The following is a 23,358-nucleotide window of genomic DNA, read 5'->3' on the forward strand; positions in this document are numbered from 1 at the left end:
CTCTGGGGCCTCCGGAAATCCCGATTCCAGCGGCACCCTAAGAACCCCACTCCCCTAGCAAGGCTCCGGGAGCCCTGCGCCTCACTTACCTCCCTCTCCCAGGCATGCGGGCCTTCCCGCCTTTTAAACCAACTTCCTGCTGAGAACGGGACAGGAAATTTCAACTTCCAGGGAAACTTGGGGTGTGGGCCAGGCTGCATTCTGGAGCACAGTTTTAAACACAGTCCGAGACAGATGGGTAACAAGCAGAGAATGTGAGAGCGTCTCAGGCCCAAAAGGAAGGCCTGTGGGAGTGGCAACAGCTACGGGGCCAGTGCAGGCGCTGGGACAAAGGAGGGAGGGGGCTAGATGCAACTTCTCCTCCTGCAGGAGTCTCCAGGCAGGTTTATTGAGAGCCAGACTAGTTCTTTTGTTTATTTATTATTTATTTATTTATTACTGTACAATTTACGTTTGATGCACTTACTTCAAAACTACATATTATAGCCCTGACCGGTTTGGCTCAGTGGATAGAGCGCTGGCCTGCGGACTGAAGGGTCCCAGGTTCGATTCCGGTCAGGGGCATGTACCTTGGTTGCGGGCACATCCCCAGTGGGGAGTGTGCAGGAGGCAGCTGATCGATGTTTCTCTCTCATCAATGACTCTAACTCTCTATCCCTCTCCCTTCCTCTCTGTAAAAAATAAATAAAATATATTTCTTTAAAAACTACAGATTATAAATATAAAAAAACACAATAAAAGGGTTCTTGTGAGTATAACACTTGAGAAAAGCCTTAAGGAATCATTAGTATTACAAAATTGGTAACAAAACGTTTCTGGAAAATGAAGCTTTTAATTTTTTAATTGGATTTTTAAATGTCTTCGACAAGCAAGTCCTTTGCCACAGTGAATTCTTCATAAACAGCCCTAGCTGGTTTGGCTCAGCGGATAGAGCATGGGCTGCGGACCGAAGGGTCCCGTGTTCTTTGCAGTCAAGGGCAATGGGCTTGACCCCCAGTAGGGAGCGTCCAGGAGGCGGCCCATCAATGATTCTCTCTCGTCAATGTTTCTCTCTCCCCTCTCCCTTCCTCTCTGGAAGCAATACAAAAAACTAAAAATTAAATGCTTCTAAAAAAATTCGTCATGAACATCCGCTGAGTAGTTTTACACAATCCCGCTCCCACGCCTCGCGGGGAAGCTTCCCGTTTCTCGGCGGTCACTTGCCCGTGGCTTCCGGGGCACCGGGGGTCCCCCTTGCACAAGGCTGGCCGGTGGCCCCGCCGCCTGGGCGCCAGCGAGGGCGTGGGCGGCGGCGCGAGCTCCTCGCCCGCGGGCTCCTCCGGCTCCGGGCCCGCGCGACCGCGAGTCACCCGGGGCTCCCGCAGCCCATTGCCCCTCCCTACGCCGCCCCGCCCCGCCCACTGCCCCAGCCCCGCCCACTGCCCCAGCCCCGCCCCCAGCCCCAGCCCCGCCCCCAGCCCCCTGGCCCCGGCTCCTCCTGTGGCCCCGCCCCTCCGCCGTCCCACCCACCCCTGCTCTACCCCGGGTGCGCGTGCGCTCCGCCCGCCCACTGACCCAGCCCCGCCCCCAGCCCCAGCCCCGCCCACAGTCCCCTGGCCCCGGCTCCTCCTGTGGCCCCGCCCCTCCGCCGTCCCACCCACCCCTGCTCTACCCCGGGTGCGCGTGCGCTCCGCCCGCCCACCGTTCGCGCTCTCCCGCCGGCGGCGGACGCTCGGCCTCGCTCCTCAGCTTCCTCCGACGCCGGCGCTCCCGCAGGCCCCGGGGAGCCCCGCCCGGCCGCTCCTCCTCGCTGGTGGCGGCTCCATGGCGCGGCGGCCCGAGGCCGGCGGCGCGGCCCGCGGTGCGCTGGCGCTGCCGGCGCTGCTGGCGCTGGCCCTGTGCGCGCCGGGGGCCGGGGGCCAGGCGCTCGAGTGGTACTCGGCCGTGGTGAGCCTCCAGTACGTGGACCGGCAGACGAACCGGACCGTGTGCAGCGTCTCGGAGAGCGGCCGCTTCGGCGACAGCTCCCCCAAGGAGGGCGCGCTGGGCCTGGTGGGCGTCCCCCGCGCTGGGGACGGCGACCCCGAGGGTTGCGCGCCCGACACACGCTTCGTGGTGCCCGCGCCTGGCGGCCGCGGAGCCGCGCCCTGGGTCGCCCTGGTGGCGCGTGGGGGCTGCACCTTCAAGGACAAGGTGCTGGTGGCGGCGCGGAGCAACGCCTCGGCCGTGGTGATCTATAACGAGGAGCGCCACGGGAACCTCACCGGGCCCATGTCGCACGCGGGTGAGCGGGCTGGGCGCGCGGGCAGGGGCGGGGGCGGTCCCAGACTCCGGAAGCCCTGGATTTGCTGGCGACCCCCCTGGGGTGCTGTTAGGAGGGACGCCAGCCCACCACAGATGACAGCGTCGCCCTGGGCCCTTCTCCGCGGGCCGTGGTGGGGGCGGGAGAAATTAAAATCCACAGGGGGAGGAGTGTGATTCTAACCTGGCAGTCTCGTGATGGCTCATCGTGGGTCCCTTTCCAGTCGGGTGGGGCAGGAACCTCACTCCCCCGGGCACTGCAGGCCTGGCTGTCCCTCCCCCGAGTACAGGGTGCTTGGCAGCACCGGTTTCTTGACTTTCTGAAAACATGTCTGAGCATTCTCACCTGAGCCGGAAAACCGGACTTACCTCTGAGCCAGAAAGCCTGGATTTAAGTTTGGGTATGTTGTCTCACTTACTGAATGTAAGGTTATGACACTGGCTTGACTGCCAATCAGATTCGTTTAGCCTTGAGTTTAGATGAAATTTTTAATGCCGTGTTGATTCCAGAAAAGATCTTGCTTTTTGCCAGGTGAGCCCTCCTACTTACACTCATTCCCCAGGGCAACAGGTTGCATCTTCAAGAAGCAGCGATCGTTTAAAAGTGTCTTGTAAGATACCTTCAGAACTGGGTCCGAGTGCCTTTTGACCAGTACGCAGCGGAACTGTTTTTCTGTTTTTGCAAGATCATGACTCATTCTGGACTTACTGTTGTTAAAATCTTTTCAAGTTTCTGCTACTTCTGCAACTTTTTCATTCTATTTTGGCTTTCTGAATGCAAGTTCAGAACCTGACAATAAAGTGAAGACAGGAAAGTGTCTTTGGATTTGCCCTACTTTAGCCGAGTGATAGGAACGGAAGTCAGCTGAGAGGTGAGGAAGCGGACACAGGTTGCCTGAAAGGGTGTGGGAGGAGCTGGGACAGGGGCAGAAACTGTGGGCCAGGGAGGGCGGTGGCGGGGGTGAGGCGTTTTGGAAGTGGGAAGGGATGGTCTGCTAGAGATGGGGTAGGGAAGAGGAATCTGGCAGAGGAGGGTCTTGGAGAAATGGTGTCCAGGACACTGGTGGAGGGCTTGACCTCAGATAGTAAAGGCAAAATTCCTCAGTTGCAACAGAAAGGAAGTGGATTTGGAGAGGAAATGGAGACGTCCATTTAGAGTATTGGGCAGTTATTCCAATGATTACAAATCTACCCAATTGTCATTGTACCCAAGCCTCATGAAAAGTCCTGCCCATCAGATTGCACATAGCATTCCAGATCCATCCAATCCAGAGTGTTTCCCGAATTAGGCAGTTGTGTCAGGATCCTTTCAGTCCCTTCTCAGTCTACAGATTTTAATATGGCCATTTTCTTTCCAATGGCAGGCTCATCAGCCTGCAGTTTCCTAAATCTGCATTGTTTTAAAAATATGTTTTCATTGGTTTCAGAGAGTAAGGAAGAGGGAGGGAGAGAGACATCAGTGATGAGAGAGAATCATCAATCGGCTGCCTTTACACACCCCACACTGGGGATCAAGCCCGCAACCTGGGCATGTGCCCTGACCAGGAACCGAACCATGACCTCCTGGTTCACAGGTCAACGCTCAGCCACTGAGCCACACTGGCGGGACTTAAATCTGCACTTTTTTATAATGACACTAACATCTTTCCAGACTTACAGGACTGGTCCTAACCATGGTTCAGCAACCTTGCTTGTATTATTGACATACAGTTTATCCAGGCCCAGGAAAACCCTTCTTATTTTAACTCTTCTCCTTGTAAGCATTTGTTCCCACTATCAGTGTCCATTCTAGCCTTGTTGCTGTGAGAATAATTCTGTTTGAGAAAAAGGAAGAAAGGAACAGCAGTTTTTTTAATGTGTGGACGTACCCAGTGCTTAGGCACAGCGCTCAGTGTTCTCCGTGCCAGCGGTTGGCGACCGCTGGTCTGCAGCAGCACGTAACCCTCCTGACAGCCCTTGACGGTGGTATTTTAGCCCCATTTGCCAATGAGGAAACTAACATTCAAAGGATGTAAATGACTGGCCCAAAGCAACAAGGTGACGTGAGGTCAGATCATTCTTTGTTGTGGGAGGGACTGTCCTGTGCATTACAGGATGGTTAGCAGCGCCCCTGGCCTCTCCCCCGAGTTGTGACAGCATGTCTCCAGATATTGCCAAGGGGGGGGGGGGGCGCGGAATGAGGAGCGGGGATGACTAAATCATCCATCTTTTTGCACCACTGACTGAAAGGGGGATGGCCAGTTTGGGAGCAGTATGACTAATGGGTTAGACACCAGAAAAACCGGAAGTAGAGAATCCAGTTAGCCTGTCGGGCTGGTCCAAGTGGAAACATCAGGGCCAATGTAGCGGGGACTGTACAAGAAGGGCCCTCACAGAACTTGATCCAGCTGGGGCTAAGGGTCGGATGTATCAGAATGGGATAGAATTCAAATAGAATGAATGTGATTAAGTCAGAAGAACCAGTTGTGACAAACTTAAATCTGAAATGTTACACACAACCGTGAAGGCAGTGCAGACTTAAGCTTCTAGCATTCTGTCAGAATGAGGCTAGAGCCAGTAAAAACCTTGGGCTTTTACTCAGTGCTCCTGTGTAACCCTGGTGTTAGACAAAATCGGTGGAGATGGCCGCTTCTCAAATTGAATCATGAGAGTCTCAGGGAGAATTTCTCCAGTTTTTCTAAACATGTTGCTTGATTCTACTAGAATTCAGTATAAGACATTTTGGGTTTATATCGGTATTATAGTGTGGCTCTAAAATAAATCATGACTTTAAGATAATTATCTGTCAGAACAGCTGTAAGAAGTGTTACACTAATACCCAGAGTGGATGCCCTTTAGCAAACAGGTACTGAGCCCAGTATTGTGTCTTCTCAGAGACAGAAATACATAAGACATATACCAGCTTTGAGGAGTTTGTGCCTAGTGAGAGCAATAAGCAACAATGAAGATATTGCAAAGATGGCTAGAAGTCAGTTTGAACATGATCAGTAAAAATTGATACAAGTCAAATAATTGAAATGAAAGCTTTTATACAGTACTAGAGGCCCAATGCACAAAATTCATGCAAGAGTAGGCCGTCCTTCCCCCAGCTGCCTGCCGGCACCGGCTTCCCTTGCAGAGGGAGATCCCACCCACCGCAGCCTGCCTGTTGGTGGCCTGGGCCTCCCTCTGCGGGCGATCATGCAGCTCCCCGATTGTTCGCCCCATGGGCCAGTGGCCTGGGCCTCCCTCTGCAGGGCGATCATGGGGTGATGGCCGGGCCGCCGACCAATTGCACTCACCTACCTTGGCTGGCCTTGTGCCATTGAGTGTCATAGCGTGGTCCCGGATGGTTGTCCGGAAGGTCATCTAGACAGTCGTTCAATATTCAGCTGTTCGGTCTAATTAGCATATTACGCTTTTATTATAGACTAGAGGCCTGGTGCATGAAATTCATGCACAGGGGAGGTCGTGTCCCTCTGCCCAGCCTGCACCCTTTCCAATCTGGGACTCCTAAATGGGCAGTCTCACAATCCAGGACTGCTGGCTCCCAGCTGCTCGCCTGCCTGCCTGCCAGCCTGATCACCCCTAACCACTCCCCTGCCAACCTGATCGACGTCTAACTCCCCTCCCCTGCCGGCCTGGTCACCCCTAACTGCCTTCCCTTGCCGGGCTGGTCACCCCTAACTGCCTTCCCTTGCCGGGCTGGTCACCCCTAACTGCCTTCCCCTGCAGGCCTGGTCGCTCCCAACTGCCCTCCCCTGCCGGCCCAATTGCCCCTAACTGCCCTCCCCTGCTGACCTGGTCACCCCTAACTGCCCTCCCCTGCTGGCCCAGTCGCCCCCAACTGCCCTCCCCTGCAGACCTGGTCGCCCCTAACTGTCCTTGCCTGCAGGCGTGGTTGCCCCCAACTGCCCTTCCCTGCTGGCCGGTCACCCCTAACTTCGCTCCCTTGCTGGCCTGGTTGCCCCTAACTGCCCTATTGCCCCTGACTGCCCTCCCCTGCCAGCCCAATTACCTCTAACTGCCCTCCCCTGCCAGCCTGGTTGCCCCCAACTGCCCTCCCCTACAGGCCTGGTCGCCGCCAACTGCCCTCCCCTACTGGCCATCTTGTGGCAGCCATCTTGTGTCCACATGGAGGCGGCCATCTTGTGTGTTAGAGTGATGGTCAATTTGCATATTACCTCTTTATTTTATAGGATTGGCCTTAGTGTAGTTACTGTCGGTTAATAAGTTGAATGATTCTTTAGCTGAAATCTTGGTATGGCCTTTTAGGATTGGTGCTTTCATTCTGTTGATAGTTGTTTACTAAGTGCCAAGTATGGCAGGGCTTAGAGCTGTGAGCTGTGTTTGGGGAAGAGGCCATAGTAGGGGTGGAGGGAGATGACAAAGATGTGTAAGAAGTCTTTGACCTTCCCCCAACTTGCTAGCTCAGTTGATTGTAACATCATCCCATACACCAAAAAGGTTGCAGGTTTGATTCCAGGTCAAGGCATATACCTAGGTTGTGGGTTCAATCCCTAATTGGGGCATGTATGGGAGGCAACCTATCAATGTTTCACTTTCTACATTGATGTTTCTCTCTCCCTCCCTCCTTCTTCTCTCTCTCAAATCAATAACTATATCCTCGAGTGAGGGTTTAAAAAAGAAGTCTCTGACCTTAAGAGAGATGTGCATTTTGTGTTTGCAGAGCACAGTAGTCTTTTATGAATAACACTTTTTTTTATTTTATGTAATTCTTATTTTTCAGTTACAGTTTTGACATACAATAATATATTCATCCCAGGTGTACAACCCAGTGATTAGACATTATATAACTTACTAAGTGATCATTATATAACTTACTAAGTGATCATCCTGATAAATTTCATACCCAGATGACACCATACATAGTTATTAGAATATTATTTTTTTACAGAGAGGAAGGGAGAGGGATAGAGAGCTAGAAACATCGATGAGAGAGAAACATCGACCAGCTGCCTCCTGCACACCCCCCACCGGGGATGTGCCCGCAACCAATGTACATGCCCTTGACCGGAATCGAACCTGGGACCCTTCAGTCCGCAGACCGACGCTCTATCCACTGAGCCAAACCGGTTTCGGCTATTAGAATATTATTGACTATATTCCCAATGCTGTACTTTACATCTCCATGACTATTCTGATACTACCAATTTGTACTTCTTAATCCTTTTATCTTTACATCCATCCTCCAAATCTCCTCCCTGGCAACTGTCAAAATGTTCTCTGTATCTCTGAGTCTGTTTCTGGTCTGTTTGTTCCTCTATTTTGTTTTTTAGATTCAAGTGTTGATAGATACGTGTTTGTTGCCATTTTATTCTTTTTCTTCTTCAAGGAGACTCTCTAACATTTCATGTAAAGCTGGTTTCGTGGTGATGAACTCCTTAAGCTTTTTCTTGTCTGGGAAGCTCTTTATATGTTCTTCAGTTCTAAATTATAGCTTTGCTGGATAGAGAAATCTTGGTTGTAGGTCCTTGCTTTACATCACTTTAAATCAGTTCCTTCTGGCCTGCAAAGTTTCTGTTGAGAAGTCACCTGACAGTCTTATGGGAGCTTTCTTGGAGATAACTAACTGCTTTTCTCTCGCTGCTTTTAAGATTATCTCTTTGTCTTTAACCTTTGGCATTTTAATTATTGTGTTGGTGTGGGCTTCTTTGGTTTCGTCTTGTTTTGGACTCTGAACTTCTTGGACCTACATGTTTATTTCCTTCACCAGATTAGGAAAGTTTTCCAACATTATGTTTTTTAATATATATTTTTTGATTTTTTTACAGAGGAAGGGAGAGGATAGAGAGTTAGAAACATTGATGAGAGAGAAACATCCATCAGCTGCCTCCTGTACACCCCCTACTGGGGATGTGCCTGCAACCAAGGCACATGCCCTTGACTGGAATCGAACCTGGGACCCTTCAGTCGACAGGCTGACGCTCTGTCCACTGAGCCAAACCAGTTAGGACCCAACATTTTTTCAAGTAGGTTCTTAATTTCTTGCTCTTTTCTCCTTCTTGCGTCACCATTTTGTGAATGTTGGTATGCCTGAAGTTGTCCCAGAGGCTCCTTATACTATTCTTTTGTGTTTTTTATTCTCATTTTTTGGATTCTTTTTTTCTGTTCTGATTGAGTGTTTTCTGCTTCCTTGCCTTCCAAATATCTAATTTGATCCTCTGCTTCAGCTGTTGTACTGTTGATTTCCTGTAATGTATTCTTCGTTTCAGTTCATGTAGTCTTCATTTCTGACTAGGTTTTTTTTTGTGTGTGTGTGTTTCTAGTTCCGTTTTTATGTTTCCTATCTCTTTATTGAAGTTTTAAGTTCGTCTACTTTTTCCCTAAGTTCATTGAGCATCCTTAAAACAAGTGTTTTGAACTCTGCATCTGGCATATTGCTTGTCTCCATTTTGTTTAGTTCTTCTGGAGTTTTGTGCTGTTCTTTTATTTAGAACATGTGTCTTTGTACCCTCATTTTGGCAGCCTCCCTGTTTGTATCCACGTGTCAGGTAGAGCTGCTGTCTCCCAGGGTTGATAGAGTGGTCTTATGTAGTCGGCGTCCAGTAGTAGAGTCCAGTGGCACAGTCTCCCCAGTCATCAAGCTGGGCACTCTAGGTGCACCCCTGTGTGGGCTGTGTACACCTTCCTGTTGTAGTTGAGCCTTGATTGCTGTTGGCACGTCAATGGGGGAGGGATTTACTCCCAGGCCAGTTGGCTGCCAGGACTGCCTGTGACCACCATGGGGGATCAGCTGTGCAGGAGCTGGCCCCACAGAGTAGGACTTAGCAGGGCTCTCGTGCCCGCTAAGTCTGCCCCTAGAATGTGGTGCTTGTGGAGGTGGTTGGTGGTACTTCAATGTGGTCTGAATATCAGACCTCCAAGGAGGTACAGGCCAAGCTCAGCTGCCACCTTTGCCCTGCTTAGAGCCACCCATCAGGACCTGCAAAGCAGTCTGCAGATGGCTGCTACTTGTGCTGGACTTGGAGGTGCCCAGGAGAGGCCAAGCTACAAACTAAGGCCAGCCGCCACTAGTGCCAGGTCTGGGGCAATTTAGTGAGAGGTATGAGGCACACCAAGGCCAGATGCTGCTTGTTTGAGAGATTTTAAGAAAGTCTGAGCACGAGCCAAGACAGGCCATTTGTTTGGAAAAGCCAATGAAAGTAGATTGGGTGGACCCACAAGTTGGATGGGCGGTGCTTCAGGGAATCGCCATGGTGGGGCAATAGCTTTAGCTAAGTTGATGGAGGCTCCGTTATGGTGCCCACCTGCCAGCTCTGTCGGGGGGAGGCTCATCGAAAGAACAATGGCCTCTGCCAGCACTTCTGTCGGGAATTAAGCCGCTCCTCCAGTTCGCACTCTGGTGCTGGACAATTTAGTTTCTCCCTGTATTTCCTGATACCTTTTGAGCTGCTGCCCCAGTGCTGAAGCTCAGAGGGAGTGAGTCCTAGTAAGTCCGTGTGCCGGCCCTTTAACCTTTTGCACTCGGATGTCGAGTGTGACTCGACACGGTTAGCATCGGTAACAGCTCTTTTTATACTCTTTGAATGTATCAATAATTTGAAATATTAAAAAATCCAAATAAATAAGTTTGTATGAAAAGAAACTCCAGTTTTTTATTCTACTACCGCGCTTTGTAAAATCTGGGGTATTTAAAAAATTAAATCCCGAGTAGAATAAAGGAATCGAGAAAAAAGCAAGTGAGTGCAAAGGGTTAAGAGGAACTGCCTGGGACTCCAGCAGCCTCTGTCTCACTTAGCCACAATCGCTGCAGGTTTTTACAGCCCAGAGTTATGGGAACTTCTCTTCCTGGCGTTGAAACCTTGGGCTGGGGGGACCTAGTGTGGGGCTGGGACACTTCACCCCGGGGGGTAGGGGGGACAACTGTACCTGAGACATCCTCCTGATTTTATCGGCTATACATAGGTGTGGTACCAGCCTCTCTCATTCTGCATCTCTTCCCTTCCTACCAGTGTCAGTGTGGCTGCTGCTTTAAATCCTTAGTTGTAGGAATTCTGTTCACCTAGATTTCAGGTGGCTCTGAGTGTTGGCGGTTCTGCAGTTCTGTTGTAATTTTGTTGTGATTTTGGGAGGATTCAAATACTGTCTCAGCCTAGACTGATAAATTCTTGATGATCTTTAATGCTCACTCCCACAAACGATCTAAAGATTTAGCTTTGAATTTAGTATGTATTTTGGTGCTATAACAAGACAGAAATGACAGCTGACAGCTTCCTAGAAGGTGGAATTAATTAACTAGGACAGTTCGAAGAAAGATTAAGTTTTGGAGGACAAGTTAAGATGATAGAGAAAGTGTCTCTGGGGATGTGTGGTGTGAGGTAGGGGTGGCAAAAGGCTGAATGATTGAAATAAAGTAATGCATTTAGGAAAATTACAGAGTTCTCAGCAAGATTGTTAAGTAATATATTCACTAAAAACAAAATATTTTTAAGCAAGCCAAATTATTGAAAACATAATTTAACATTCCAGGAAGAGAACTGCATTTGTTTTGGGGTCCTCTTCACTCTGATCCAACCATAAAAATGTAAAATAGCTTCAAATTTCAGAGACATTTACATTTATATTTAGTGTACTATTTCCCCTTATTGGGTCATTTCAACTATAATACCAGAAGATAATCCATTTTTTAGATTGATTCATTCAGAAACCCTTCTCTGGGCCATCACTGTTTGATGCTGGGCTACAAAACTAGTAAATGAGAACAGGTGGTACTGGTTTAGTGAGGGAAAGAGACTATAAAGAATTATAATAGGTATATAAAAAGAAGCATACCTAAGAGGCTGGACGCATGGCATACTCAAAGGGGTAGATGGTGCTGAAAGGCCTTAGGTGGAGCTGATGCTGAATCTTAACCTGAAGTCTCCAGGTTAAGGGGAAAAGGTGGAGAGGATATAGAAGTTTAAGTTTTTGGAAAAAGAAAACCTGAACGTTCATGGGGTTTTCTTGCTAGAGCTTTAAAATGTATTCCTTGCTGCCTGAATTAGTTTTCTAGAACAGAAATCTAATCTACCACTTTAAATATTTCAATAGTTCTCATCTCTTTCAACAGAATGTTGAGATCTACTTTTTAAGTAGTTTCCTTGGGAGGAGAAATGGTACGCTAGACTCAAAGGTAACCCTCTAGAATTTTGAAGCTATTGACTGCAAACCAGATTTTTTTTTCTTTATAATTTTTTTTTTTTACATTTTTGACAAGGTATAGGAGGAACACAGAAATTTTAAAGGAAATAGCAATACATCCAATTTTATTTTGGGCATAGAAGAGTTTTGTGGATAATTTGGCTTGCTAAAGAATACTTTATTTGATATTTATTATTATTTTCAAGTAGGTTTTTTATTGTGTACTCTGTGCAAAGACCTTGTGCTAAAGTGTAAGACAAAAATAAAGCAAACTGCCTCCAGTTCTCCTGTCTGATGTTGATGTGTGTAGATTTGGGGGCAGGGGTGGGGGAGAGTTGCACAAGATGACTTTCTTAGTCCAGTGTGATTGATAGCAATGGTCAAGCCTAAGGAAGAAAAGTGATTCTAAGGGCTTTTCCTCACCTGTCCCGGGTCTTTAGGTGGGTGTGCCTTCTGTGAAGAAGCCAGCTGTTCGGTTTGGGAGTGAGCTGTGGTGTGCTGTCCTAGCCGCTGAGGCCCCTGGGCGTGAGGTGCTCCGAGAGCAGGGCAGGGCCAGCGCCCGTGGGTTGTGCAGGCAGCGACCCAGCAAGTGCATTTTTACTCAGCTGCCCTGCCTCCTGTTCATCCAGAAATGTCCCCGAAAAGCACATCACGGGGCAGGATGAGTCTTCATTCTGAGTTTTACTAATTTAAAGTAGATCTCAGAAGTAGTCTTGCTGATGTAATTACAGTATACACAGCAAACAGGTTAGCCTTCGTCCTAGGCACAGAATACTTTTTAAATTATTTCTTTTAACTCCCTAAACTAAGATTAATTTCCTAGGTGAAAATTTCAAGTTGCTATGACAAGTGTTTTCAGTTCAGGGGACCTTTCTCATGATGAGCGTGCGTTGCCTCACCCCTCTCCCACTTGATTTTAGGTGTTGAAGAACCTCTCTCCTCTCAGTTCCTTTTTCACCTCTCATTCATTCGTTTGTTTGTTTATTCAACAAACAGTTACTAAACACTTACTATGTGCCAGCTTCTATGTGAAGTGCCAGGGTTCTTGTCCCAGCCTTACAAAGGGCTCAGCAATCTGGAGAAAGGAGCTGCATGTAGATTAAGAAGGAGCCCAAGGACGAAAGATAATTTTGAAAGGCATTGTGGGTCAGAGGATCTTCAGCTAAAGGAGCTAGAAGACTACCCCTTGTCTAAGGACCCTGTGCTATTTATTAACACAATTTGTCCTAAGGCAAGGTGGAGACATACACTTCAAAGGGTAAGGTCTCGGTGTGTCAAACTTCGCCAAAAAACTGAGCATAACTCGGGTAGTGTGTCACTTTGAGGAAAAAACATTATCTCGCAAATGTTTCATCCTCGGCCTGCGGCCGCTGAGGCGGCCACGTGTCATCAGAAATGGCTACGCGTGTCAGTGCTGACACGCGTGTCATAGGTTCGCCATCACTGGTTTAGAAGCATTGTCAGTTCGGGGAATAGCCTACAGCTGTCCAGCTGTTTGGCCAACAGGAGGTAATAAAATGCCCTGAGCTGTCTGGCAGCAGACAGTCCTATTCAGGTTTGGGGGAAGTGCCTTTCAGCCGTTCCAACATTTGACTCACCCTTGTTGAGCTCCCCAAGCTTCACAACCTTTCGGTGAAACTTGTAATTATGACACGCTGGAATTGGTTCCCGGCAGTGAGGCACTAGGATAATGAGAGTAATGCCTTCGGTCACCCAAACCGGACCAGTTACCATCCCAAGTATGTTTTTATGTTGGCTTCACAGCCTGGGTGGTTTCACAATTTCCTTTGCTTGTAACCTTCCCGGTCCTCCACGATGTAACTGAAATGCCTGTCTCCCCAGGTGAAACAATCACCTCATTTCTGCAGCTCGGTTTTCCACTTCCTTATTAAACAGGTGACAGTTCAAAATAGAAAATCCTCCTCTCTGTTTTGTAGCTGAAGACATATTCTCAGAGAAGCTGCATTCTCCTGACCCGGACAGGAGTAGCAGAATGAGGTTGAACCCAGGCTGTGGCTCGGAAGCCTGTGTCCCCCATGACGGTACAGGTGCTGATTTTTCCAGACCCGGCCTTTCCGGGTGCTGACGACACTGAGCAGCTCTCACGATTTCCGAGCCTCCTCTGTAAGATGATCGCGTGGCCTCTTTCCGCTTGAGTGAGATGTGAACGGGAAGTGCTCCAGAGCTTCTCTGCGCTGTCACGAGAACGCCGCAGCGGTGCCGGTGTGAGTGTGGCTGTCAGCATGGCAGAGACAGTTTTGTTCTGTGTGAAGGTTGTGAACTGAGGCTGGGCTTCCTGCATTAGTATGTTCCTGAAACTTCCGCAGAGAGGAGCTTTCTATAAAGGGCTTTCGGCTTGTGAAGTGCCCTGTGGTTACGAGTGGTGGAGCCAGCATAGTTGTTTCTATACGTGCCTTTCTTAGCTACCAGGTGTCTGTTTTCCCGAAGGTGGAAATGCCCAGTGGTTGTGGGAGCGCTGAGACAACGTCAGTTCTTTCAAAGTGATGCTTTCGGCCCAGGTCACAGGATCAGCTTCCAGACAGGAGCCACTGAGAACGGTGCCCTCTGGTGTTTCAGTAATTGAACTCCATGGCGAGGGTCACAGTGGATTTGCTACGGATTAAATTTCTCTCTTAAGATAAAATGGTGTTACAGTGTGGTTTCAGTGTAATGCCGGAAAACATTATATATGGATTTTTAAATTAAGTTTTGGGTAGTAACATGTGCACACAGTACAGAATTCTTCCTTTGCCAACTCCTCTCAGAGAGGCTGCAGTCTCTGGGCCCGCCTCCCAGAGGTGGTCTAGACCAGCGGTCGCCAACCTTTCGGCCCCCTAGACTGGTACAGCCGTGTAGATCTCTGGTCCACACCGTGTGACATGATGCGTTTCTCTCATCTGTGTAGCTTGAGTGCTATCAGTATTGACAGAGCTGCTGCCTCCACCTGTGTACAGACACTGTCATTATAAGCGGCTTTCTTACTGATGGATGTTTAGATTGTGATAGAAAAAACACTGGCATTCAATAGCTTTATAGGTACCTCACGTGTACATAGGTGTGTATATCTGTGCCATTGAGTTCTTGGATGTGGAACCAATGGGTCAAGAGACGTGTGTTTAGAAAACGTGTTGATTCCATTGCCCTCCACCCGGCTGCAGTAATTCGCTAACCTCGGTGTGTGAGGGTGCAGACTTGTGCGCTCTCTTGTCCGTACAGTGTGTCACACACGCTCATCTTTGGCAGTGTTACGGGTAAAGTGTTTTTATCTATCCCACAACGTTTCATATGTCTAAAACCCACTTACTGGAGAAAAACTGTACAGTTTCTTTTTGAGGTGATAAAAATGGTATGGAATTAGACAGTGATGCTTTCATCCTTTCGTAAATATACTTAAAATCACTGGATCGGACCCATTAAAAAGGGTGAATTTTGTGGCGTGAGAATTATATCTTGCTAAAGCTGCTATTTAAAGAAATAAAACCCATTTGTATTTTCCTTTCTGCACATTGACTTCATTTCCCTTGTTTCTCTATTGTTCTTTTTCTTATAGGAAATTAGTTTTGTTTTTGTTATGTTTCATGTATTTTTCCACAGTTGCCCATTTGCTCTTTTAATCTTGATTCCTTGATTTTGCTCCTTAGACATGTAGAACTTTTTCATTTTTATATATGGTTAGTCAGATCCCCTTTTTTTTTCTTTTAAGAAAATTTGAGGTGGTTTTTCATACTTGGAAAGGTTTTTCTTTAATATCGTATATATTTAAATTCCCATGTTTCTTCTAGCTCTTTTATATTTACTGTTTAAATATATTTAAATCTTTGCTTCTAAATCTTTAGAATTTCTTTTGGCCTAAGTTGTGAGGAAGGGATAATAGCTTTTTTTCTTCAAGTGATACCCAATTGCCCCATACTTAAAAAATAAAAATAATAATTGGCTGCTTCCTACACACCCCACACTGGGGATCGAGCTCGCAACCCAGGCATGTGCCCTTGACCAGAATCGAACCAGGAACCCTTCAGTCCACAGGCCTATGCTCTATCCACCGAGCCAAACTGGACAGGGCTGAAATTCCACCTTTATCATTTCCTAATTTCTTTTATGTTTTGTGGTCTAAATTCTGGACTTTTTATTCTGCCCCATTCTTGTTATCTCATATGTTACTATCACACTATTTTAATAACTTTAAATATAAAGACTTGTAAAACACTGTTTAAAAGTTTGCCTTATCATTCTTTTTTTTAAAAAATATATTTTATTGATTTTTTACAGAGAGGAAGAGAGAGGGATAGAGAGTTAGAAACATCGATGAGAGGGAAACATCGATCAGCTGCCTCTTGCACACCCCACTGGGGATGTGCCCACAACCAAGGTACATGCCCTTGACCGGAATCGAACCTGGGACCCTTGAGTCCGCAGGCCGATGCTCTATCCACTGAGCCAAACCTGTTTCAGCTGCCTTATCATTCTTGATTATTTTTCCCTTAAGTGACATTTTATTGTTCTTGCATTAACTTACAGAGATGTTCATGAACTTGATTATTTCACTCCTTTGCTGTTTCTCTTATTTTCTTGTCTTATTATCTGTTCATTGTCTGTCAGATCGATGTATAATAATTCTGAACGAAACTGTGGCGGCAGGGGCCAAGGCAGAGGCGGTTAGGGGTGATCAGGCAGGCAGGCAGAGTGGTTAGGACTGATCAGTCAGGCAGAGTGGTTAGGGGCGATCAGGCAGGCAGGTGAGTGGTTAGGGGCTATGAGGCAGGCAGGCAAGCGGTTAGGAGCCAGCAGTCCCAGATTGTGAGAGCGATGTCCAACTGCCGGACACCCTCCGAGGGGTCCTGGATTGCGAGAGGGTGCAGGCCGGGCTGAGGGGATCCTTCTCCCCCCCCCCCCCCCGCCCCGCCCCCCCCATCCCCCTCCCAATGCACAAATTTCATGAACCGGGCCTCTAGTGTTAAATAACAGTGGTCACAGGAGACATCCTCAGCTTGCCTCCCTTAGTGTAGTGCACATGCTTTAGGCATGAGATAGTAATATTCATACGTGAGATTGGGCTGTGTGGTTCTTTTGCTTGTTTTTTATTACCAAGTTTGGTTCTATTGTCTTAGAACTAATTTTAAAATGTATTTTTTAAATCAGCTGTGGAACAATTTAAATGTCATTGGTGTTGCTCATCCTTAAGAGGATTGGTGGCAGAATTCACCCACGAACCTGAGTGGGGCTCTTGTTCTTTGGGGAGGCAGTTCTTACTGATGTATTCTACTTCTCATGTAATCACTCTATTTTCTCTTATGGGGCCACTATGTTTTCCTTAAAAATTACCCGTCTTATCAAAGTTTTTGGATGTATATGCATGGATGAGTCATGGTATTCTTAAGTTTCTCTTAACTTTTTCTATCTTATTTTGCATTCTCTATATTGATTTCTTTGTTCTTTTTTACAGGAACAGGAAATATAGTGGTCATTATGGTTAGCTACTCGAAAGGAAAAGAAATTTTGGATCTAGTACAAAAAGAAATTCAAGTCAAAATGACCATAGGGGTTGGGACCCGCCATGTCCAGGAGTTCATCAGTGGCCAGTCAGTGGTGTTCGTGGCCATCGCCTTCATCACCATGATGATCATCTCATTAGCGTGGCTAATATTTTACTATATACAGCGTTTCCTTTATACTGGCTCACAGTTTGGAAGCCAGGTAATTATGGATAATCCTTTTTAACTTTGCTTTTTAAAAGATAGTTTGTAGATATTTTCCATATATATTGCTTGAAGTTGTATTGGACCCTATTCTTAATTTCATTTTCACTCATAATAGTTAAGTATGGATATGATGCTTTTTCTGCAAATAACTTTTAAATTAGAATATATTAAGATTTTCTGTTCTGTGGGGAATCAGATATCTTTAAAGCCAGGTCACTTTTTGCATGTTTTGCAAACATAATGGAATGACAAAGGGGCATGAGGTAGAGGGGACCTGGTTCTGTTCAACAAGAGAACTCTGGGCCCTACGCCGGGGAGGACCAGAGGGGGCTCCCTGTCTCCTGTGGAGCAGCTGCAGAGTCAGAGCTCCAACACCGGGTTTCACACTCTGGTCTCTGGTCTCTGTTGTCTGGAAAAGTCACCCTTCCTGACCTGGAGGCATTAGAGGGGCATTTCTGAGTCATCTTCTGCCTGTTGGCTAGGAAGCCCCTTTCCTTTTAGGAAAGTTAATAGGAGGTAGCCCCATCCTTAGCTTACTACTTTGTAGCCAATATTTAAACACTAGAGGCCAGATGCATGAAAATCCGTGCAAGAGAAGGCCTTCCTTCCCTCCGGCACCCGGGACCAGGGCTTCCCTCCTCTGGCTGCCGGCAGGCACCCGGGACCCAGGCTGGCTTCCCTCAGGCCACCCACAGGCACCCAGGACCCAGGCTTCGTCAGAAAAGACGTCCAGAATGACGTCCAGAAGACATCCAGTCTAATTAGCATATTACCCTTTTATTATTATAGGTAAGAATTGGGATTGGGTTCTTGTTAGGCATGGAATTGAAAATAGTATCTCCCCCCCATTGCAGTTTACATTCAGTATTGTTTTGTACAGCTTAGACAAACATACACTTTATAAAGTGCCCCCCCCCCCCCATATTTCTAGCACTCACCTGGCACTATTCATAGTTATCTATCTAATAAAAGGGTAATATGTAGATTGACCATCACTCCAACACATAAGATGGCTGCCCCCATGTGGACACAAGATGGCCACCACAAGATGGCCAGCAGGGGAGGGCAGTTGGGAGGGACCAGGCCTGCAAGGGAGGGCAGTTGGGGGCAATCAAGCCTGCAGGGGAGGGCAGTTAGGGGTGACCAAGCCAGCAGAGGAGGGAAGTTGGGGGTGACCAGGCCTGCAGGGAAGGGCAGTTGGAAGGGACCCAGGCCTGCAGGGGAGAGCAGTTGGGGGGGAACCAGGCCTGCAGTGGAGGGCAGTTAGGGGCAAACAGGCTGGCAGGGGAGCAGTTGGGCATCAATCAGGCTGGCAGGGAAGTGGTTAGGGCATGATCAGGCTGGCAGGAAGAAGCAGTTAGGGGCAATCAGGAAGGCAGGCAAGCGAGCAGTTGGGAGCCAGCAGTCCTTGATTGTGAGAGGGAAGTCGGACATCCCTTGAGGGGCCCCAGATTGGAGAGGGTGCAGGCTGGGCTGAGGGACACCACCACCCCCCCCCCCCCCCCGTGCATGAATTTCATGCACTGGGCCTCTAGTATATATATATATAAAAGGCTAATATGCTAAGTGTTCGTCTGACCAGTAGCTATATTGCACACTGACCACGGGGGCAGACACTCAATGCAGGAGCTGCCGAGCTGCAGTGACTTGGCAGCAGTGGTTCTCAGGTGACACACCCCGAAGCCAGAGAGGAGGGAGCCCAATTCCTCATGGGGCCGTGCGATTCCACCGTTGGCCGGGGGTTATGTTGTTGCTGGGGCACTGTCAGCCCTGAATCTGGTTTACTGCACACTTGTGTTTGCGTTCCACACCCTGTATGACTACAACTTTGAAGAGTGCCCTCTCGCATTCCGGGACCCCTCGGGGGATGTCGGAGAGCCAGTTTCGGCCCGATCCTCGCAGGCCAGGCCGGGGACCCCTCTCACTCCGCAGATGCCCTTCAAGCCACGTCACCACCCCAGGGGCGGCCGGCCAGGGAGAGTCCATGGGAGGTTGGCTCCAGGGCGTGTCTGGCCCAGTCCCGCCCCACTGGCCACCTTCTAATTAATTTCCTTTCAATGTGCACAAATCCGTGCACCAGGTCATTCGTTAGTTATATTTCCTGTGCTACACTTTGCATCCCCATGACTAGTCTGTAACTACCAGTCGGTACTTCTCAATCCTGTCACCTTTTTCGCCCAGTCCCCCAACCCCCCTTCCATCTGGCAACCCTCAGTCTGTTCTCTGTGTCTCTGAGTCTGTTTCCGTGTGTGTGTTTGCTTGTGTTGTCCTTTAGATTCCACATGTAAGGAAATCACATGGTATTTGTCTTTCCGTGACTGGCTCATGTACAGCAGCATAGCTGGATCTGGAGGGTGTTATGCTAAGTGAAAATAAGTATTCTTGATCAAAAAGCTCTTAAATTATATGTGCTTATTCTATACATTAAGACAAATGGTAATTTTAAAGTTATTTCATTGTAGTCATTTAACTTGGCTTTTTAAATGAATTTCTTCTATAAGCTTCCTTATATTTTACTAGAGGCCCGGTGCACGAAATTCGTGCACGGAGGGGGGTTGTCCCTCAGCCCAGCCTGTATCCTTTCCAATCTGGGACCCCTCAAGGGATGTCCGACTGCCCGTTTAGTCGGACATCCGGGCAGTCGGACATCCCTCTCACAATCCAGGACTGCTGGCTCCCAACTGCTTGCCTGCCTGCCTTCCTGATTGCCCCTAACCGCTTCTGCCTGCCAGCCTGATCACCCCTAACCACTCACCTCCAACTGCCCTCCTTTGCAGGCTTGGTCCCTCTCAACTGCCCTCCCTTGCAGGCCTGGTCCTTCTCAACTGCCCTTCCTTGCAGGCCGGGTGCCTCCCAACTGCCCTCTCCTGCTGGCCATCTTGTGGTGGCCATCCTGTGTCCACATGGGGACAGGATCTTTGACCACATGGGGGCAGTTATATTGTGTGTTGCAGTGATGATCAATCTGCATATTACTCTTATTAGATAGGATAGAGGCCTGGTACAGGGGTGGGGGCCAGCTGGTTTGCCCTGAAGGGTGTCCCTGATCAGGGTGGGGTACCCTTGGGGTGTGGGGTGGCCTGAGCGAGGGGCCTGTGGTGGTTTGCAGGCCGGCCACGCCCCCTGGCAATGCAAGCGGAGGCCCTGGTATCTGGAATATATTTTCCTTCTACAATTAAAACTTTGTAGCCTGGAGCAGAGCCAAGCCTGGGGCTCCCTCCGAGGCCCGCAGCCATTTGTGTTGGGGTTATAATTGAAGCTTTGTTGCCTTAAGTGGGTGGGCCTGGCCAGGGTGTGTGGAAAGCTTTGCTTCCCCTGTTGCTGGCGGCAACCCTGGCCTGCTCTCTCAAGCTCCATCCTGCCGCCATTTGTTTGAATTTGTTTACCTTCCATAATTGAAACTTTGTAGCTTGAGTGGAGGCTTAGGCCTGGCAAGGGCAGGCGGAAAGCTTGGCTTCCTCTGTTACCTAGGAAACCTTGCTCTCTGTGGCTGTAGCCATCTTGGTTTGGGTTAATTTGCATACTTGCTCTGATTGGATGGTGGGCGTGGCTTGTGGGCATGGCTTGTGGGTGTGTCGGAGGTATGGTCAATTTGCATATTTGTCTATTATTAGATAGGATGAGTTTTTTTTAAAATAATGATTTTACATAAATTTTCAATAATAATAATTTTTTTCCTACTTAAGAGCCATAGAAAAGAAACCAAGAAAGTTATTGGCCAGCTCCCACTTCATACTATAAAGCATGGAGAAAAGGTAATATTTTTGTGGTTTGTGCTTTCTGTTTTTTGTTTAGACTAGACTATATGTCTGTCTGTGTCTAAGTAAGCCTTTCCAGTCTGCTATATTCACAGTGTCGAGCGCATGAAGTTTTAATTAGTTGAGTGAATACTAACTCATTTTATATGTGTTCATTTTAGAGCAAGGTTGTCAGAAATAATTCGGTTGCATATGTGATGAGCTTTTCAGACCTAGGGTAGCCACTAGCCATACACAGCTACTTGGATTAAATTAAACCTAAAATTCAGTTCTTTCGCCGCACTAGCTACATTCCAATGCTCCATTAGCCACAGTGGCTGGTAGCTACCACCCTGGGCAATGCTAGTATGTCCATCATCGCAAAACCTCTACCTGGTGGTCAGACTTAGATGACGCTAAAGAAGATAAAGAAGCTAAAGTCCCTACCACAGACCCTTGGAAATTTAAATTTATCTTTTTTGAATCTGGGACTGTTTATTCTCTCAAATACCTTGGATATGTGAAGAAGGGGAGAAATGATGTTTGTAAAAGTACTTTTTTACAAAAGAAACATATTTACGTGGCCAACCTGAGACTCAGCAGGACAGAATCATACCACAGTTTAACCATTTTTAGGATTGGACGGATCCTGGATCTAGAACCTCACATTTTGGAGGGTAGATTCCTTAAAAGGAAAACATTTGCTAACACAACAGTGTTCATTCTTTTATAGTCTGTTTTTTGTGCCATGAAATGTTGATAGCTATGTTGACATAGCTGTAGGTTTGTTCAGTTTTGATCTTCATTTTATCTCACTAAGTTGAGACTCAATCTATTTCACCCTCTAGTCTCGCCTTAAAAAACAAACAAACTGTACTTGTATTTATTTCTTCCTCGGACCTACTTAAAGAATCAGAATAGAAATAACACATTAAATTATAGACCTTTGGTTTGAAAACTTTGGAATCTGATATTAATGGTTTATGTGATGTCTTTCACATTAAGATACTAGAGACCTGGTGCATGAAATTCGTGCACCCAGTGGGGGGTGTCCCTCAGCCCGGCCTGTGCCCTCTCGAAGTCTGGGAGCCCTCAGGGGTGTCCGACTGACAGCTTAGGTGGGAGCGGGCCTAAGCCGTCAGTCAGACATCCTCAGCACTGCCGCGGAGGCAGGAGAGGCTCCCACCACCGCTGCTGCGCTCGCCAGCCGTGAACCTGGCTTGTGGCTGGGCGGCCCTCCCCCTGTGGGAGCGCACTGACCACCAGGGGGCAGCTCCTGCATCAGTGCACGTCATAGCGACCGGTCGACCAGTTGACTGCCCCTTGTGGTCAGTGCACGTCATAGCGAGCAGTTGAGCGGCCTTAGCATACCATTAGCATATTACACTTTGATTGGTTGAATGGATGACTGGACACTTAGCATATTAGGCTTTTATTATATAGAATTCCTGGAATTGTATTGTTGGCTGCCATTCCTTGCCTAAAGCCTTCACATTGTAGTAGCAGTTGAGTTTGAATAGTTTATGCATGGGCTCTTACAGATGTACTGAACAGAAAAAGTTAAAAAACATTTCCCTTCTTAAAGGTTAAGGTTGGCCTCCAGTTTATAAAGCAAGGCCCTTGGGGAGAGAGTCTCCAGTGGTGAAGGCCTGTGACGGGCACGCCGTCTCCGTGCCTCCCGCACCAGGTCTTCCCTCTCCGTGGCAGGATTTCTCACCCTTCCGTGAGAAGACAGATTAACCTTCTGCACTCGGATGTCAGTGTGACTCGACACGGTTAGCATTAGAATAAAGGAATCGAGAAAAAAGCAAGCGAGTGCAAAGGGTTAATATGTATAATTTACTGAGTTGAGACTTTGAGAACATAAGTAAATTGATAGTATCCTGTTTCTATACAGAACATTTTGGAAAATATACTTCCATGGACTGGTTTTTGAAAGTTGTCAAAATAGTGGTTTAGAAAAGAGGATCCATATAAGTGGCCCATGAGATATACAAATGAATTTTTTTGACAATTTTATGTTTTAAACTTGTATGCAAAAATGTTGTTAAATAGATTTATATATATATATATATATACCCACATACACACACACATATACACTGAGTGGCCAGATTATTATGATCTCTGAACGCATAATAATCTGGCCACTCAGTGTATATCCTATATAATAAAAGGCTAATATGCAAATTGTCCCCTCAACCAGGAGTTCAACCAGCAGGCAGGCCAGCCAACCGCCCATGTCCCCTCCCCCTGGCCAAGCTGGCAGGACCACACCCATGCACAAATTCATGCACTGGGCCTCTAATACACACACACACACACACACACACACGCACACGCACACGCACACAGAGTGGCCAGATTATTATGTGTTCAGAGATCATTATAATCTGGCCACTCAGAGTATATGTACACACACATTCTGTGTAATAAAAGACTAATATGCAGATTATCCCCTCGAGAATGCAACCGCTCGCTCATTTTTTTTGTTTGTTTGTTTTTTTAATATATTTTAT

The 23,358-nt window shown here is 47.7% G+C and overlaps 1 protein-coding gene across 3 annotated transcripts in view; it reads left to right on the forward strand.

The window, feature by feature from the left end:
• Positions 1-1,658: 1,658 nt before the first annotated feature.
• The window catches only part of RNF149 (ring finger protein 149), a 40,132-nt gene continuing 18,432 nt past the window's right edge, over positions 1,659-23,358 (forward strand). For 2 of the 3 annotated variants that reach the window (XM_054727829.1, XM_054727830.1), the window contains exons 1-3: positions 1,660-2,263; positions 16,847-17,097; positions 20,789-20,857. In XM_054727829.1, the coding sequence (XP_054583804.1) occupies positions 1,804-2,263; positions 16,847-17,097; positions 20,789-20,857 (780 nt within the window). In that variant the 5' untranslated portion in view covers positions 1,660-1,803. Of the gene's footprint in view, positions 2,264-16,846; positions 17,098-20,788; positions 20,858-23,358 lie in introns of all 3 variants that reach the window. The other variant, XM_054727827.1, reaches the window with a different exon arrangement.

This window comes from Eptesicus fuscus, chromosome 16 (assembly GCF_027574615.1).
Source record: "Eptesicus fuscus isolate TK198812 chromosome 16, DD_ASM_mEF_20220401, whole genome shotgun sequence".
Classification (NCBI taxonomy): domain Eukaryota; kingdom Metazoa; phylum Chordata; class Mammalia; order Chiroptera; family Vespertilionidae; genus Eptesicus; species Eptesicus fuscus.